Consider the following 20,090-nt stretch of genomic DNA (forward strand, 5'->3'; position numbering starts at 1 on the left):
CAAGATACAACAATATTTACAGATGAGCCGAGGTATAGGTTCAAAGACAGATACTCTATAACAACAAGATACAACAATATTTAAAGATGAGCCGAGGTTTAGGTTCAAAGACAGATACTCTATAACAACAAGATACAACAATATTAAAAGATGAGCCGAGGTTTAGGTTCAAAGACAGATACTCTATAACAACAAGATACAACAATATTTAAAGATGAGCCGAGGTTTAGGTTCAAAGACAGATACTCTATAACAACAAGATACAACAATATTTAAAGATGAGCCGAGGTTTAGGTTCAAAGACAGATACTCTATAACAACAAGATACAACAATATTTAAAGATGAGCCGAGGTTTAGGTTCAAAGACAGATACTCTATAACAACAAGATACAACAATATTTAAAGATGAGCCGAGGTTTAGGTTCAAAGACAGATACTCTATAACAACAAGATACAACAATATTTAAAGATGAGCCGAGGTTTAGGTTCAAAGACAGATACTCTATAACAACAAGATACAACAATATTTAAAGATGAGCCGAGGTTTAGGTTCAAAGACAGATACTCTATAACAACAAGATACAACAATATTTAAAGATGAGCCGAGGTATAGGTTCAAAGACAGATACTCTATAACAACAAGATACAACAATATTTAAAGATGAGCCGAGGTATAGGTTCAAAGACAGATACTCTATAACAACAAGATACAACAATATTTACAGATGAGCCGAGGTATAGGTTCAAAGACAGATACTCTATAACAACAAGATACAACAATATTTAAAAATGAGCCGAGGTTTAGGTTCAAAGACAGATACTCTATAACAACAAGATGCAACAATATTTAAAGATGAGCCGAGGTATAGGTTCAAAGACAGATACTCTATAACAACAAGATGCAACAATATTTACAGATGAGCCGAGGTATAGGTTCAAAGACAGATACTCTATAACAACAAGATACAACAATATTTAAAGATGAGCCGAGGTTTAGGTTCAAAGACAGATACTCTATAACAACAAGATACAACAATATTTAAAGATGAGCCGAGGTTTAGGTTCAAAGACAGATACTCTATAACAACAAGATACAACAATATTTAAAGATGAGCCGAGGTTTAGGTTCAAAGACAGATACTCTATAACAACAAGATACAACAATATTTAAAGATGAGCCGAGGTTTAGGTTCAAAGACAGATACTCTATAACAACAAGATACAACAATATTTAAAGATGAGCCGAGGTTTAGGTTCAAAGACAGATACTCTATAACAACAAGATACAACAATATTTAAAGATGAGCCGAGGTTTAGGTTCAAAGACAGATACTCTATAACAACAAGATACAACAATATTTAAAGATGAGCCAAGGTATAGGTTCAAAGACAGATACTCTATAACAACAAGATACAACAATATTTACAGATGAGCCGAGGTATAGGTTCAAAGACAGATACTCTATAACAACAAGATACAACAATATTTAAAGATGAGCCTAGGTTTAGTTTCAAAGACAGATACTCTATAACAACAAGATACAACAATATTTACAGATGAGCCGAGGTTTAGGTTCAAAGACAGATACTCTATAACAACAAGATACAACAATATTTAAAGATGAGCCGAGGTATAGGTTCAAAGACAGATACTCTATAACAACAAGATACAACAATATTTAAAGATGAGCCGAGGTTTAGGTTCAAAGGCAGATACTCTATAACAACAAGATACAACAATATTTAAAGATGAGCCGAGGTTTAGGTTCAAAGACAGATACTCTATAACAACAAGATACAACAATATTTAAAGATGAGCCAAGGTTCAAAGACAGATACTCTATAACAACAAGATACAACAATATTTAAAGATGAGCCGAGGTTTAGGTTCAAAGACAGATACTCTATAACAACAAGATACAACAATATTTAAAGATGAGCCGAGGTTTAGGTTCAAAGACAGATACTCTATAACAACAAGATACAACAATATTTAAAGATGAGCCAAGGTTTAGGTTCAAAGACAGATACTCTATAACAACAAGATACAACAATATTTAAAGATGAGCCGAGGTTTAGGTTCAAAGACAGATACTCTATAACAACAAGATACAACAATATTTAAAGATGAGCCGAGGTTTAGGTTCAAAGACAGATACTCTATAACAACAAGATACAACAATATTTAAAGATGAGCCGAGGTTTAGGTTCAAAGACAGATACTCTATAACAACAAGATACAACAATATTTAAAGATGAGCCGAGGTTCAAAGACAGATACTCTATAACAACAAGATACAACAATATTTAAAGATGAGCCAAGGTTTAGGTTCAAAGACAGATACTCTATAACAACAAGATACAACAATATTTAAAGATGAGCCAAGGTATAGGTTCAAAGACAGATACTCTATAACAACAAGATACAACAATATTTAAAGATGAGCCGAGGTTTAGGTTCAAAGACAGATACTCTATAACAACAAGATACAACAATATTTAAAGATGAGCCAAGGTATAGGTTCAAAGACAGATACTCTATAACAACAAGATACAACAATATTTAAAAATGAGCCGAGGTTTAGGTTCAAAGACAGATACTCTATAACAACAAGATGCAACAATATTTAAAGATGAGCCAAGGTATAGGTTCAAAGACAGATACTCTATAACAACAAGATACAACAATATTTACAGATGAGCCGAGGTATAGGTTCAAAGACAGATACTCTATAACAACAAGATACAACAATATTTAAAGATGAGCCGAGGTTTAGGTTCAAAGACAGATACTCTATAACAACAAGATACAACAATATTAAAAGATGAGCCGAGGTATAGGTTCAAAGACAGATACTCTATAACAACAAGATACAACAATATTTAAAGATGAGCCGAGGTTTAGGTTCAAAGACAGATACTCTATAACAACAAGATACAACAATATTTAAAGATGAGCCGAGGTTTAGGTTCAAAGACAGATACTCTATAACAACAAGATACAACAATATTTAAAGATGAGCCGAGGTTTAGGTTCAAAGACAGATACTCTATAACAACAAGATACAACAATATTTAAAGATGAGCCGAGGTTTAGGTTCAAAGACAGATACTCTATAACAACAAGATACAACAATATTTAAAGATGAGCCGAGGTTTAGGTTCAAAGACAGATACTCTATAACAACAAGATACAACAATATTTAAAGATGAGCCGAGGTTTAGGTTCAAAGACAGATACTCTATAACAACAAGATACAACAATATTTAAAGATGAGCCGAGGTATAGGTTCAAAGACAGATACTCTATAACAACAAGATACAACAATATTTAAAGATGAGCCGAGGTATAGGTTCAAAGACAGATACTCTATAACAACAAGATACAACAATATTTACAGATGAGCCGAGGTATAGGTTCAAAGACAGATACTCTATAACAACAAGATACAACAATATTTAAAAATGAGCCGAGGTTTAGGTTCAAAGACAGATACTCTATAACAACAAGATGCAACAATATTTAAAGATGAGCCGAGGTATAGGTTCAAAGACAGATACTCTATAACAACAAGATGCAACAATATTTACAGATGAGCCGAGGTATAGGTTCAAAGACAGATACTCTATAACAACAAGATACAACAATATTTAAAGATGAGCCGAGGTTTAGGTTCAAAGACAGATACTCTATAACAACAAGATACAACAATATTTAAAGATGAGCCGAGGTTTAGGTTCAAAGACAGATACTCTATAACAACAAGATACAACAATATTTAAAGATGAGCCGAGGTTTAGGTTCAAAGACAGATACTCTATAACAACAAGATACAACAATATTTAAAGATGAGCCGAGGTTTAGGTTCAAAGACAGATACTCTATAACAACAAGATACAACAATATTTAAAGATGAGCCGAGGTTTAGGTTCAAAGACAGATACTCTATAACAACAAGATACAACAATATTTAAAGATGAGCCGAGGTTTAGGTTCAAAGACAGATACTCTATAACAACAAGATACAACAATATTTAAAGATGAGCCAAGGTATAGGTTCAAAGACAGATACTCTATAACAACAAGATACAACAATATTTACAGATGAGCCGAGGTATAGGTTCAAAGACAGATACTCTATAACAACAAGATACAACAATATTTAAAGATGAGCCTAGGTTTAGTTTCAAAGACAGATACTCTATAACAACAAGATACAACAATATTTACAGATGAGCCAAGGTTTAGGTTCAAAGACAGATACTCTATAACAACAAGATACAACAATATTTAAAGATGAGCCGAGGTATAGGTTCAAAGACAGATACTCTATAACAACAAGATACAACAATATTTAAAGATGAGCCGAGGTTTAGGTTCAAAGGCAGATACTCTATAACAACAAGATACAACAATATTTAAAGATGAGCCGAGGTTTAGGTTCAAAGACAGATACTCTATAACAACAAGATACAACAATATTTAAAGACAAGGTTCAAAGACAGATACTCTATAACAACAAGATACAACAATATTTAAAGATGAGCCGAGGTTTAGGTTCAAAGACAGATACTCTATAACAACAAGATACAACAATATTTAAAGATGAGCCGAGGTTTAGGTTCAAAGACAGATACTCTATAACAACAAGATACAACAATATTTAAAGATGAGCCAAGGTTTAGGTTCAAAGACAGATACTCTATAACAACAAGATACAACAATATTTAAAGATGAGCCGAGGTTTAGGTTCAAAGACAGATACTCTATAACAACAAGATACAACAATATTTAAAGATGAGCCGAGGTTTAGGTTCAAAGACAGATACTCTATAACAACAAGATACAACAATATTTAAAGATGAGCCGAGGTTTAGGTTCAAAGACAGATACTCTATAACAACAAGATACAACAATATTTAAAGATGAGCCGAGGTTTAGGTTCAAAGACAGATACTCTATAACAACAAGATACAACAATATTTAAAGATGAGCCGAGGTTTAGGTTCAAAGACAGATACTCTATAACAACAAGATACAACAATATTTAAAGATGAGCCGAGGTTTAGGTTCAAAGACAGATACTCTATAACAACAAGATACAACAATATTTAAAGATGAGCCGAGGTATAGGTTCAAAGACAGATACTCTATAACAACAAGATACAACAATATTTAAAGATGAGCCGAGGTATAGGTTCAAAGACAGATACTCTATAACAACAAGATACAACAATATTTACAGATGAGCCGAGGTATAGGTTCAAAGACAGATACTCTATAACAACAAGATACAACAATATTTAAAAATGAGCCGAGGTTTAGGTTCAAAGACAGATACTCTATAACAACAAGATGCAACAATATTTAAAGATGAGCCGAGGTATAGGTTCAAAGACAGATACTCTATAACAACAAGATGCAACAATATTTACAGATGAGCCGAGGTATAGGTTCAAAGACAGATACTCTATAACAACAAGATACAACAATATTTAAAGATGAGCCGAGGTTTAGGTTCAAAGACAGATACTCTATAACAACAAGATACAACAATATTTAAAGATGAGCCGAGGTTTAGGTTCAAAGACAGATACTCTATAACAACAAGATACAACAATATTTAAAGATGAGCCGAGGTTTAGGTTCAAAGACAGATACTCTATAACAACAAGATACAACAATATTTAAAGATGAGCCGAGGTTTAGGTTCAAAGACAGATACTCTATAACAACAAGATACAACAATATTTAAAGATGAGCCGAGGTTTAGGTTCAAAGACAGATACTCTATAACAACAAGATACAACAATATTTAAAGATGAGCCGAGGTTTAGGTTCAAAGACAGATACTCTATAACAACAAGATACAACAATATTTAAAGATGAGCCAAGGTATAGGTTCAAAGACAGATACTCTATAACAACAAGATACAACAATATTTACAGATGAGCCGAGGTATAGGTTCAAAGACAGATACTCTATAACAACAAGATACAACAATATTTAAAGATGAGCCTAGGTTTAGTTTCAAAGACAGATACTCTATAACAACAAGATACAACAATATTTACAGATGAGCCAAGGTTTAGGTTCAAAGACAGATACTCTATAACAACAAGATACAACAATATTTAAAGATGAGCCGAGGTATAGGTTCAAAGACAGATACTCTATAACAACAAGATACAACAATATTTAAAGATGAGCCGAGGTTTAGGTTCAAAGGCAGATACTCTATAACAACAAGATACAACAATATTTAAAGATGAGCCGAGGTTTAGGTTCAAAGACAGATACTCTATAACAACAAGATACAACAATATTTAAAGATGAGAGGTTCAAAGACAGATACTCTATAACAACAAGATACAACAATATTTAAAGATGAGCCGAGGTTTAGGTTCAAAGACAGATACTCTATAACAACAAGATACAACAATATTTAAAGATGAGCCGAGGTTTAGGTTCAAAGACAGATACTCTATAACAACAAGATACAACAATATTTAAAGATGAGCCAAGGTTTAGGTTCAAAGACAGATACTCTATAACAACAAGATACAACAATATTTAAAGATGAGCCGAGGTTTAGGTTCAAAGACAGATACTCTATAACAACAAGATACAACAATATTTAAAGATGAGCCGAGGTTTAGGTTCAAAGACAGATACTCTATAACAACAAGATACAACAATATTTAAAGATGAGCCGAGGTTTAGGTTCAAAGACAGATACTCTATAACAACAAGATACAACAATATTTAAAGATGAGCCGAGGTTCAAAGACAGATACTCTATAACAACAAGATACAACAATATTTAAAGATGAGCCAAGGTTTAGGTTCAAAGACAGATACTCTATAACAACAAGATACAACAATATTTAAAGATGAGCCAAGGTATAGGTTCAAAGACAGATACTCTATAACAACAAGATACAACAATATTTAAAGATGAGCCGAGGTTTAGGTTCAAAGACAGATACTCTATAACAACAAGATACAACAATATTTAAAGATGAGCCAAGGTATAGGTTCAAAGACAGATACTCTATAACAACAAGATACAACAATATTTAAAAATGAGCCGAGGTTTAGGTTCAAAGACAGATACTCTATAACAACAAGATGCAACAATATTTAAAGATGAGCCAAGGTATAGGTTCAAAGACAGATACTCTATAACAACAAGATACAACAATATTTACAGATGAGCCGAGGTATAGGTTCAAAGACAGATACTCTATAACAACAAGATACAACAATATTTAAAGATGAGCCGAGGTTTAGGTTCAAAGACAGATACTCTATAACAACAAGATACAACAATATTTAAAGATGAGCCGAGGTTTAGGTTCAAAGACAGATACTCTATAACAACAAGATACAACAATATTTAAAGATGAGCCGAGGTTTAGGTTCAAAGACAGATACTCTATAACAACAAGATACAACAATATTTAAAGATGAGCCGAGGTTTAGGTTCAAAGACAGATACTCTATAACAACAAGATACAACAATATTTAAAGATGAGCCGAGGTTTAGGTTCAAAGACAGATACTCTATAACAACAAGATACAACAATATTTAAAGATGAGCCGAGGTTTAGGTTCAAAGACAGATACTCTATAACAACAAGATACAACAATATTTAAAGATGAGCCGAGGTATAGGTTCAAAGACAGATACTCTATAACAACAAGATACAACAATATTTACAGATGAGCCGAGGTATAGGTTCAAAGACAGATACTCTATAACAACAAGATACAACAATATTTAAAGATGAGCCGAGGTTTAGTTTCAAAGACAGATACTCTATAACAACAAGATACAACAATATTTACAGATGAGCCGAGGTTTAGGTTCAAAGACAGATACTCTATAACAACAAGATACAACAATATTTAAAGATGAGCCTAGGTTTAGTTTCAAAGACAGATACTCTATAACAACAAGATACAACAATATTTACAGATGAGCCGAGGTTTAGGTTCAAAGACAGATACTCTATAACAACAAGATACAACAATATTTACAGATGAGCCGAGGTTTAGGTTCAAAGACAGATACTCTATAACAACAAGATACAACAATATTTTAAGATGAGCCGAGGTTTAGGTTCAAAGACAGATACTCTATAACAACAAGATACAACAATATTTAAAGATGAGCCGAGGTTTAGGTTCAAAGACAGATACTCTATAACAACAAGATACAACAATATTTAAAGATGAGCCGAGGTTTAGGTTCAAAGACAGATACTCTATAACAACAAGATACAACAATATTTAAAGATGAGCCGAGGTTTAGGTTCAAAGACAGATACTCTATAACAACAAGATACAACAATATTTAAAGATGAGCCGAGGTTTAGGTTCAAAGACAGATACTCTATAACAACAAGATACAACAATATTTACAGATGAGCCGAGGTTTAGGTTCAAAGACAGATACTCTATAACAACAAGATACAACAATATTTAAAGATGAGCCGAGGTTTAGGTTCAAAGACAGATACTCCATAACAACAAGATACAACAATATTTAAAGATGAGCCGAGGTTTAGGTTCAAAGACAGATACTCTATAACAACAAGATACAACAATATTTAAAGATGAGCCGAGGTTCAAAGACAGATACTCTATAACAACAAGATACAACAATATTTAAAGATGAGCCAAGGTTTAGGTTCAAAGACAGATACTCTATAACAACAAGATACAACAATATTTAAAGATGAGCCGAGGTTTAGGTTCAAAGACAGATACTCTATAACAACAAGATACAACAATATTTAAAGATGAGCCGAGGTTTAGGTTCAAAGACAGATACTCTATAACAACAAGATACAACAATATTTAAAGATGAGCCGAGGTTCAAAGACAGATACTCTATAACAACAAGATACAACAATATTTAAAGATGAGCCAAGGTTTAGGTTCAAAGACAGATACTCTATAACAACAAGATACAACAATATTTAAAGATGAGCCGAGGTTTAGGTTCAAAGACAGATACTCTATAACAACAAGATACAACAATATTTAAAGATGAGCCGAGGTTTAGGTTCAAAGACAGATACTCTATAACAACAAGATACAACAATATTTAAAGATGAGCCGAGGTTCAAAGACAGATACTCTATAACAACAAGATACAACAATATTTAAAGATGAGCCAAGGTTTAGGTTCAAAGACAGATACTCTATAACAACAAGATACAACAATATTTAAAGATGAGCCGAGGTTTAGGTTCAAAGACAGATACTCTATAACAACAAGATACAACAATATTAAAAGATGAGCCGAGGTTTAGGTTCAAAGACAGATACTCTATAACAACAAGATACAACAATATTTAAAGATGAGCCGAGGTTTAGGTTCAAAGACAGATACTCTATAACAACAAGATACAACAATATTTAAAGATGAGCCGAGGTTTAGGTTCAAAGACAGATACTCTATAACAACAAGATACAACAATATTTACAGATGAGCCGAGGTTTAGGTTCAAAGACAGATACTCTATAACAACAAGATACAACAATATTTAAAGATGAGCCGAGGTTTAGGTTCAAAGACAGATACTCTATAACAACAAGATACAACAATATTTAAAGATGAGCCGAGGTTTAGGTTCAAAGACAGATACTCTATAACAACAAGATACAACAATATTTAAAGATGAGCCGAGGTTTAGGTTCAAAGACAGATACTCTATAACAACAAGATACAACAATATTTAAAGATGAGCCGAGGTATAGGTTCAAAGACAGATACTCTATAACAACAAGATACAACAATATTTAAAGATGAGCCAAGGTATAGGTTCAAAGACAGATACTCTATAACAACAAGATACAACAATATTTACAGATGAGCCGAGGTATAGGTTCAAAGACAGATACTCTATAACAACAAGATACAACAATATTTAAAGATGAGCCGAGGTTTAGGTTCAAAGACAGATACTCTATAACAACAAGATGCAACAATATTTAAAGATGAGCCAAGGTATAGGTTCAAAGACAGATACTCTATAACAACAAGATACAACAATATTTACAGATGAGCCGAGGTATAGGTTCAAAGACAGATACTCTATAACAACAAGATACAACAATATTTAAAGATGAGCCGAGGTTTAGGTTCAAAGACAGATACTCTATAACAACAAGATACAACAATATTTAAAGATGAGCCGAGGTTTAGGTTCAAAGACAGATACTCTATAACAACAAGATACAACAATATTTAAAGATGAGCCGAGGTATAGGTTCAAAGACAGATACTCTATAACAACAAGATACAACAATATTTAAAGATGAGCCGAGGTTTAGGTTCAAAGACAGATACTCTATAACAACAAGATACAACAATATTTAAAGATGAGCCGAGGTTTAGGTTCAAAGACAGATACTCTATAACAACAAGATACAACAATATTTAAAGATGAGCCAAGGTTTAGGTTCAAAGACAGATACTCTATAACAACAAGATACAACAATATTTAAAGATGAGCCGAGGTTTAGGTTCAAAGACAGATACTCTATAACAACAAGATACAACAATATTTAAAGATGAGCCAAGGTATAGGTTCAAAGACAGATACTCTATAACAACAAGATACAACAATATTTACAGATGAGCCGAGGTATAGGTTCAAAGACAGATACTCTATAACAACAAGATACAACAATATTTTAAAGAGGTTCAAAGACAGATACTCTATAACAACAAGCCGAGGTTTAGGTTCAAAGACAGATACTCTATAACAACAAGATACAACAATATTTAAAGATGAGCCGAGGTTTAGGTTCAAAGACAGATACTCTATAACAACAAGATACAACAATATTTAAAGATGAGCCGAGGTTTAGGTTCAAAGACAGATACTCTATAACAACAAGATACAACAATATTTAAAGATGAGCCGAGGTTTAGGTTCAAAGACAGATACTCTATAACAACAAGATACAACAATATTTAAAGATGAGCCGAGGTTTAGGTTCAAAGACAGATACTCTATAACAACAAGATACAACAATATTTAAAGATGAGCCGAGGTAGGTTCAAAGACAGATACTCTATAACAACAAGATCAATATTTTAAGATGACGAGGTTTAGGTTCAAAGACAGATACTCTATAACAACATGATACAACAATATTTAAAGATGAGCCGAGGTTTAGGTTCAAAGACAGATACTCTATAACAACAAGATACAACAATATTTAAAGATGAGCCGAGGTTTAGGTTCAAAGACAGATACTCTATAACAACAAGATACAACAATATTTAAAGATGAGCCAAGGTATAGGTTCAAAGACAGATACTCTATAACAACAAGATACAACAATATTTACAGATGAGCCGAGGTATAGGTTCAAAGACAGATACTCTATAACAACAAGATACAACAATATTTAAAGATGAGCCGAGGTTTAGGTTCAAAGACAGATACTCTATAACAACAAGATACAACAATATTTAAAGATGAGCCGAGGTATAGGTTCAAAGACAGATACTCTATAACAACAAGATACAACAATATTTAAAGATGAGCCGAGGTTTAGGTTCAAAGACAGATACTCTATAACAACAAGATACAACAATATTTAAAGATGAGCCGAGGTTTAGGTTCAAAGACAGATACTCTATAACAACAAGATACAACAATATTTAAAGATGAGCCGAGGTTTAGGTTCAAAGACAGATACTCTATAACAACAAGATACAACAATATTTAAAGATGAGCCAAGGTTTAGGTTCAAAGACAGATACTCTATAACAACAAGATACAACAATATTTAAAGATGAGCCAAGGTTTAGGTTCAAAGACAGATACTCTATAACAACAAGATACAACAATATTTAAAGATGAGCCAAGGTTTAGGTTCAAAGACAGATACTCTATAACAACAAGATACAACAATATTTAAAGATGAGCCGAGGTTTAGGTTCAAAGACAGATACTCTATAACAACAAGATACAACAATATTTAAAGATGAGCCTAGGTTTAGTTTCAAAGACAGATACTCTATAACAACAAGATACAACAATATTTACAGATGAGCCGAGGTTTAGGTTCAAAGACAGATACTCTATAACAACAAGATACAACAATATTTTAAGATGAGCCGAGGTTTAGGTTCAAAGACAGATACTCTATAACAACAAGATACAACAATATTTAAAGATGAGCCGAGGTTTAGGTTCAAAGACAGATACTCTATAACAACAAGATACAACAATATTTAAAGATGAGCCAAGGTTTAGGTTCAAAGACAGATACTCTATAACAACAAGATACAACAATATTTAAAGATGAGCCGAGGTTTAGGTTCAAAGACAGATACTCTATAACAACAAGATACAACAATATTTAAAGATGAGCCGAGGTTTAGGTTCAAAGACAGATACTCTATAACAACAAGATACAACAATATTTAAAGATGAGCCTAGGTTTAGTTTCAAAGACAGATACTCTATAACAACAAGATACAACAATATTTACAGATGAGCCGAGGTTTAGGTTCAAAGACAGATACTCTATAACAACAAGATACAACAATATTTAAAGATGAGCCGAGGTTTAGGTTCAAAGACAGATACTCTATAACAACAAGATACAACAATATTTAAAGATGAGCCGAGGTTTAGGTTCAAAGACAGATACTCTATAACAACAAGATACAACAATATTTAAAGATGAGCCGAGGTTTAGGTTCAAAGACAGATACTCTATAACAACAAGATACAACAATATTTAAAGATGAGCCGAGGTTTAGGTTCAAAGACAGATACTCTATAACAACAAGATACAACAATATTTAAAGATGAGCCGAGGTTCAAAGACAGATACTCTATAACAACAAGATACAACAATATTTAAAGATGAGCCAAGGTTTAGGTTCAAAGACAGATACTCTATAACAACAAGATACAACAATATTTAAAGATGAGCCAAGGTATAGGTTCAAAGACAGATACTCTATAACAACAAGATACAACAATATTTAAAGATGAGCCGAGGTATAGGTTCAAAGACAGATACTCTATAACAACAAGATACAACAATATTTAAAGATGAGCCGAGGTATAGGTTCAAAGACAGATACTCTATAACAACAAGATACAACAATATTTAAAAATGAGCCGAGGTTTAGGTTCAAAGACAGATACTCTATAACAACAAGATACAACAATATTTAAAGATGAGCCAAGGTTTAGGTTCAAAGACAGATACTCTATAACAACAAGATACAACAATATTTAAAGATGAGCCGAGGTTTAGGTTCAAAGACAGATACTCTATAACAACAAGATACAACAATATTTAAAGATGAGCCGAGGTTTAGGTTCAAAGACAGATACTCTATAACAACAAGATACAACAATATTTAAAGATGAGCCGAGGTTTAGGTTCAAAGACAGATACTCTATAACAACAAGATACAACAATATTTAAAGATGAGCCGAGGTATAGGTTCAAAGACAGATACTCTATAACAACAAGATACAACAATATTTAAAGATGAGCCGAGGTATAGGTTAAAAGACAGATACTCTATAACAACAAGATACAACAATATTTAAAGATGAGCCGAGGTATAGGTTCAAAGACAGATACTCTATAACAACAAGATACAACAATATTTAAAGATGAGCCGAGGTATAGGTTCAAAGACAGATACTCTATAACAACAAGATACAACAATATTTAAAGATGAGCCGAGGTATAGGTTCAAAGACAGATACTCTATAACAACAAGATACAACAATATTTAAAGATGAGCCGAGGTTTAGGTTCAAAGACAGATACTCTATAACAGCAAGATACAACAATATTTACATATACAGCACCACCACCCTTAGATTTACGATCTGTACGAAACACATTGTAACCATTTATGCCAATATTTTTGTCAGTAATAGATTTTTTAAGCCAGGTTTCAGAAAGCATAAATACATCAGGGTCAGCAGTTTTTATCCATATATTCACAAAATCAAGCTTCGGCAGAAGACTTCTTACATATATGCAAAAACTTCAGGCCACTCTGACTACTTAATTCGGGTAAGAACGTCAGGACCTGGTTTAGACTGGACATTTCCAGACAATAGAAGCAGCAAGATAATGGCAAGTCTAGATTGAGGGTTACAACATATGGATTTACAGACAGCAGTTGAACGAGAATCCACCAGAGTCTTTAACGCCAGGAGATGTATGAACTCCAGAGACATGGTTAAGTCCCAAGAGAGAAAACACTCTGAAGTCTCCAAAACTGTTAAAATAATGTCTGTGAGTATAACAGCACTGATATGGCAGGAGAAAACCTGAGGAAAATCCATCCAGGAAATGCTATTATATTGAAATGGCTGTTTTTCCATTGAAAAACTATCCACCATACAAAGCCTTATGACCCAGTTCCCGAGCTCTGTGGCTTCCCCTACATGTGACCAGTCTTTAGGCTTGTTTCAGGCTTTTACTCTGAAAAATGAGGGCGAAACACCACTTTCAGGACAGTGGAAATTTCCAGACATGAGTCCTGCGTGTGACCGAGAGCACGCCTTTCTTGTTTTTAATTGTCTATCGACGAAGCTATTGTCCGGTTGAAATATGATCGATTATTTATGACATAAACAACCTGAGGATTGATTATAAACATCGTTTGACACGTTTCTACGAACTTTTAAGGTACTTTTTTATTTTTCTTCTTGCCTGGTTACTACATGATTCCATGTATGTTATTTGATAGTTTTAATGTCTTCACTATTATTCTACAACATAGAAAATAGTCCAAATAAAGAGAAACTCTTGAATGAGTTGGTGTGTTCAACACTATGACTGGTACTGTAAGTATTCAGACCCTTTCCTATGAGACTCAATCGAGCTCAGGAGCAACATGTTTCCATTGATCATCCTTGAGATGTTTCTGCAACTTGGAGTCCACCTGTGGTAAATTCAGTTGATTGGATATGATTTGGAAAGGCACACACCTGTCTCTTATAGGTCCCACAGTTTACAGTGCATGTCAGTGCAAAAACAAAGACATGAGGGTCAAAGGAATTGCCTGTAGAACTCCTGAGACTGGTTTGTGTCGAGGCACAAAAACATTTTTGTTACCAGGTGTATCTGTTTGTTACCAGGTGTTTGTCTCTCCAGGTGTATCTGTTTGTTACCAGGTGTTTGTCTCTCCAGGTGTATCTGTTTGTTACCAGGTGTTTCTGTCTCTCCAGGTGTATCTGTTTGTTACCAGGTGTTTCTGTCTCTCCAGGTGTATCTGTTTGTTACCAGGTGTTTGTCTCTCCAGGTGTGTCTGTTTGTGTATCTGTTTGTTACCAGGTGTTTCTGTCTCTCCAGGTGTACTCTACGGTGTACTCTATCATCACCGTGTTCGGCCTGGCCGGTAATGGGTTCGCCTTGTTGGTTCTGGTTAAAACGTTCCGTCAGCGTTCTGCGTTCCACATCTACATGTTGAACCTGGCCGTGTCCGACCTACTGTGTGTCTCCACGCTGCCGCTACGGGTCCTCTACTACGTTAATAAGGTAGGACTATTTCTATAATAGGTGAGTTGTCGACATGCGCATTTCACTTGACTTTTACAGGTATTTTACTTCGGGGAAACTGTCTTTAAAAGGCACATTGTCAACAAAGCACCTTTGAATGAATCCCGGTCTTTAAGATGCTATTAAAATAAATTATTGTTGTGGTTGACCCTCTCCCTCAGGGTCATTGGAACCTGGGAGACTTCCTGTGCAGACTTTCGTCCTATGCCCTCTACGTGAACCTCTACTGCAGCGTGTTCTTCATGACTGCCATGTCCGTCACACGCTTCCTCGCCATCGTGTTCCCCGTGCAGAACCTGCGCCTGGTCTCAGAGCGTCGTGCCCGTCTGGTGTGTGTCTGTATCTGGGTGTTCATCTGCACTGTCTCCTCCCCCTTCCTCATGACTGGTCAACACCTCCACCCAGCCACCAATAAGACCAAGTGCTTCGAGCCTCCAGAGCGCAGAACAGGGGGCGGGCTTAATAAGCTCATCATGCTCAACTACTTATCATTGGCTGTGGGCTTCGTCCTTCCCTTCCTGGTCATCCTGCTGTGCTACATCGGGATCATTCGGGCCCTGCTGTCACGGCAACATACTGCACAGCGCCAGAAGGGGGCGGGGTCTAAGGCTATCCGAATGATCGTCATTGTGATGCTGGCATTCCTGCTGTGCTTCATGCCGTACCACATCCAGCGCTCCGTCCACCTCAGCTTCCTGTCCCAGACTGCCACTTCCTGTTCGGAGCTGGTGTACATGCAGAAGAGTGTGGTGGTGACACTCTGTCTGGCTGCCTCCAACTCCTGCTTCGACCCCCTGCTCTACTTCTTCTCTGGAGAGGGCTTCAGACGACGCCTGTCAAGCTTCAGGTCCACTATCAGGACACAGAGACAACCGCAGAGACAGGGGTCACAGCCACCGCTGGGGAGGGCAACAAAGAGAGAGAGAGAACCGGTCCTACCCAGCACAGCAGAGACAAAGGGCACAGCCACCCCTGGGGAGGGGAACAAGCTATAGGGGAGAGAGAAAGAGAGTTAATCTGTCTAGTGTCTGTGTTCTATTGCCCATCTTAATATTTTCTTTTTTTTGGCCAGTCTGAGATATGGCTTTCTCTTTGCAACACTGCCTAGAAGGCCAGCATCCCAGAGTCGCCTCTTCACTGTTGACATTGAGACTGGTGTTTTGCGGGTACTATTTAACTTCTTATGGTATAGGGGACGCTTGCGTCCCACTTGGCCAAAAGCCAGGGAAAATGCAGCGCGGCAAATTCAAATAATGTTCTGTAAAAATCTAACTTTAAATCACACATCTAAGATACCTAATTAAAGCTACACTCGTGAATCCAGCCAACATGTCAGATTTTTAAAAGGCTTTTCGGCGAAAGCATAAGAAGCTATTATCTGAGGATAGTACAACAGTAAACAAAGAGGGTAGCATATTTCAACCCCTGCAGGCGCTACACAAAACGTAGAAATAAAATATAAAACATGCCTTACCTTTCAAGAGCTTCTTTTGTTGGCACTCCAATATGTCCCATAAACATCACAATTGGTCCTTTTGATCGATTAATCCCGTCCATATATATCCAAAATGTCCATTTATTTGGCGCATTTGATCCAGAAAAAAACAGCTTCCAAATTAGCGCAACATCACTACAAAATATTTCAAAAGTTACCTGTAAACTTTGCCAAAAACATTTCAAACTACTTTTGTTATACTACTTTAGGTTTTTTTAAACGTTAATAATCGATCAAATTGAAGACGGGTCTATCTGTGTTCAATACAGGAAGACAACAAACCAAGCTACTTTTCAAGTCTTGCGCAACTCTCAACAGTGTTACGCAGTTCCTAGATGGCCGTACTTCTTCATTGCACAAAGGAATAACCTCAACCAAATTCCAAAGGCTGGTGACATCCAGTGGAAGCGGTAGGAACTGAAAACAAGTTCCTAAGTAATATTGTTTCCCAATGAGAAAATCACTGGACAGAGACCTACTCCCTGTGAAGGGAGTAGTACATGGCATTGTACGAGATCTTAATTTTCTTGGCAATTTCTCACATGGAATAGCCTTCATTTCTCAGAACAAGAATAGACTGACAAGTTTCAGTAGAAAGGTCTTTGATTCTGGCCATTTTTTGTCTGTAATCGAACCCAAAAATGCTGATGCTACAGATACTCAACTAGTCTAAAGAAACCCCGTTTTATTGCTTCTTTAATCAGAACAACAGTTTTCAGCTGTGCTAACAGAATTGCAAAACGGTTTTCTAATGGTCAATTAGCCTTTTAAAATTATACACTTGGATAAGCTAACACAACGTGCCATTGGAACACAGGAGTGATGGTTGCTGATAATGGGCCTCTGTACATCTATGTAGATATTCCATAAAAAATCTGCCATTTCCAGCTACAATAGTCATTTACAACATTAACAATGTCTACACTGTATTTCTGATCAATTTGATGTTTATTTTAATGGTAAAAAAAATGATTTTATTTCAAAAACAAGGACATTTCTAAGTGACCCCAAACTGTTAAATGGTGGTGTTTTGTAACGTCTGCTTCCAACTCACACTCTGTAACACATAGATCCCCTGAACACAGCTCACTCTGTAACACATAGATCCCCTGAACACAGCTCACTCTGTAACACACAGATCCCCTGAACACAGCTCACTCTGTAACACATAGATCCCCTGAACACAGCTCACTCTGTAACACATAGATCCCCTGAACACAGCTCACTCTGTAACACATAGATCCCCTGAACACAGCTCACTCTGCAACACATAGATCCCCTGAACACAGCTCACTCTGTAACACACAGATCCCCTGAACGCAGCTCACTCTGCAACACATAGATCCCCTGAACACAGCTCACTCTGTAACACACAGATCCCCTGAACACAGCTCACTCTGTAACACACAGATCCCCTGAACACAGCTCACTCTGTAACACACAGATCCCCTGAACACAGCTCACTCTGTAACACACAGATCCCCTGAACACAGCTCACTCTGCAACACATAGATCCCCTGAACACAGCTCACTCTGTAACACACAGATCCCCTGAACGCAGCTCACTCTGCAACACATAGATCCCCTGAACACAGCTCACTCTGTAACACACAGATCCCCTGAACACAGCTCACTCTGTAACACACAGATCCCCTGAACACAGCTCACTCTGTAACACATAGATCCCCTGAACACAGCTCACTCTGTAACACATAGATCCCCTGAACACAGCTCACTCTGTAACACATAGATCCCCTGAACGCAGCTCAGCAGTTTTTGCTCTCCAGACTGACTCTATGCTGTTTTTACCCTCCAGACTGACTCTATGCTGTTTTTGCCCTCCAGACTGACTCTGACTCTATGCTGTTTTTGCCCTCCAGACTGACTCTTTGCTGTTTTTACCCTCCAGACTGACTCTGACTATGCTGTTTTTGCCCTCCAGACTGACTCTATGCTGTTTTTGCCCTCCAGACTGACTCTGACTCTATGCTGTTTTTGCCCTCCAGACTGACTCTATGCTGTTTTTGCCCTCCAGACTGACTCTGACTCTATGCTGTTTTTGCCCTCCAGACTGACTCATTGATGTTTTTGCCCTCCAGACTGACTCTATGCTGTTTTTGCCCTCCAGACTGACTCTATGCTGTTTTTGCCCTCCAGACTGACTCTATGCTGTTTTTGCCCTCCAGACTGACTCTATGCTGTTTTTGCCCTCCAGACTGCCTCTGACTCTATGCTGCTTTTGCCCTCCAGACTGACTCTATGCTGTTTTTGCCCTCCAGACTGACTCTATGCTGTTTTTGCCCTCCAGACTGACGCTATGCTGTTTTTACCCTCCAGACTGACTCTATGCTGTTTTTGCCCTCCAGACTGACTCTATGCTGTTTTTACCCTCCAGACTGACTCTATGCTGTTTTTGCCCTCCAGACTGACTCTATGCTGTTTTTACCCTCCAGACTGACTCTATGCTGTTTTTGCCCTCCAGACTGACTCTATGCTGTTTTTGCCCTCCAGACTGACTCTATGCTGTTTTTGCCCTCCAGACTGACTCTATGCTGTTTTTGCCCTCCAGACTGACTCTATGCTGTTTTTGCCCTCCAGACTGCCTCTGACTCTATGCTGTTTTTGCCCTCCAGACTGACTCTATGCTGTTTTTGCCCTCCAGACTGACTCTATGCTGTTTTTGCCCTCCAGACTGACTCTATGCTGTTTTTGCCCTCCAGACTGACTCTATGCTGTTTTTGCCCTCCAGACTGACTCTATGCTGTTTTTGCCCTCCAGACTGACTCTATGTTGTTTTTGCCCTCCAGACTGACTCTATGCTGTTTTTGCCCTCCAGACTGACTCTATGCTGTTTTTACCCTCCAGACTGACTCTATGCTGTTTTTACCCTCCAGACTGACTCTATGCTGTTTTTGCCCTCCAGACTGACTCTATGCTGTTTTTGCCCTCCAGACTGACTCTATGCTGTTTTTGCCCTCCAGACTGACTCTATGCTGTTATTACCCTCCAGACT

General features: G+C 36.4%; 1 protein-coding gene across 1 annotated transcript in view; it reads left to right on the plus strand.

The window, feature by feature from the left end:
* The window catches only part of LOC118383663 (cysteinyl leukotriene receptor 1-like), a 47,349-nt gene extending 28,956 nt beyond the window's left edge, over positions 1 to 18,393 (plus strand). The window contains exons 3-4 of the mRNA XM_052487229.1: positions 15,376 to 15,561; positions 15,744 to 18,393. Of these exons, the coding sequence (XP_052343189.1) occupies positions 15,376 to 15,561; positions 15,744 to 16,577 (1,020 nt within the window). The 3' untranslated portion in view covers positions 16,578 to 18,393. The remainder of the gene's footprint in view (positions 1 to 15,375; positions 15,562 to 15,743) is intronic.
* The last annotated feature ends 1,697 nt before the right edge of the window (positions 18,394 to 20,090 follow it).

This window comes from Oncorhynchus keta, chromosome 30, assembly GCF_023373465.1.
Source record: "Oncorhynchus keta strain PuntledgeMale-10-30-2019 chromosome 30, Oket_V2, whole genome shotgun sequence".
NCBI classification, from domain to species: domain Eukaryota; kingdom Metazoa; phylum Chordata; class Actinopteri; order Salmoniformes; family Salmonidae; genus Oncorhynchus; species Oncorhynchus keta.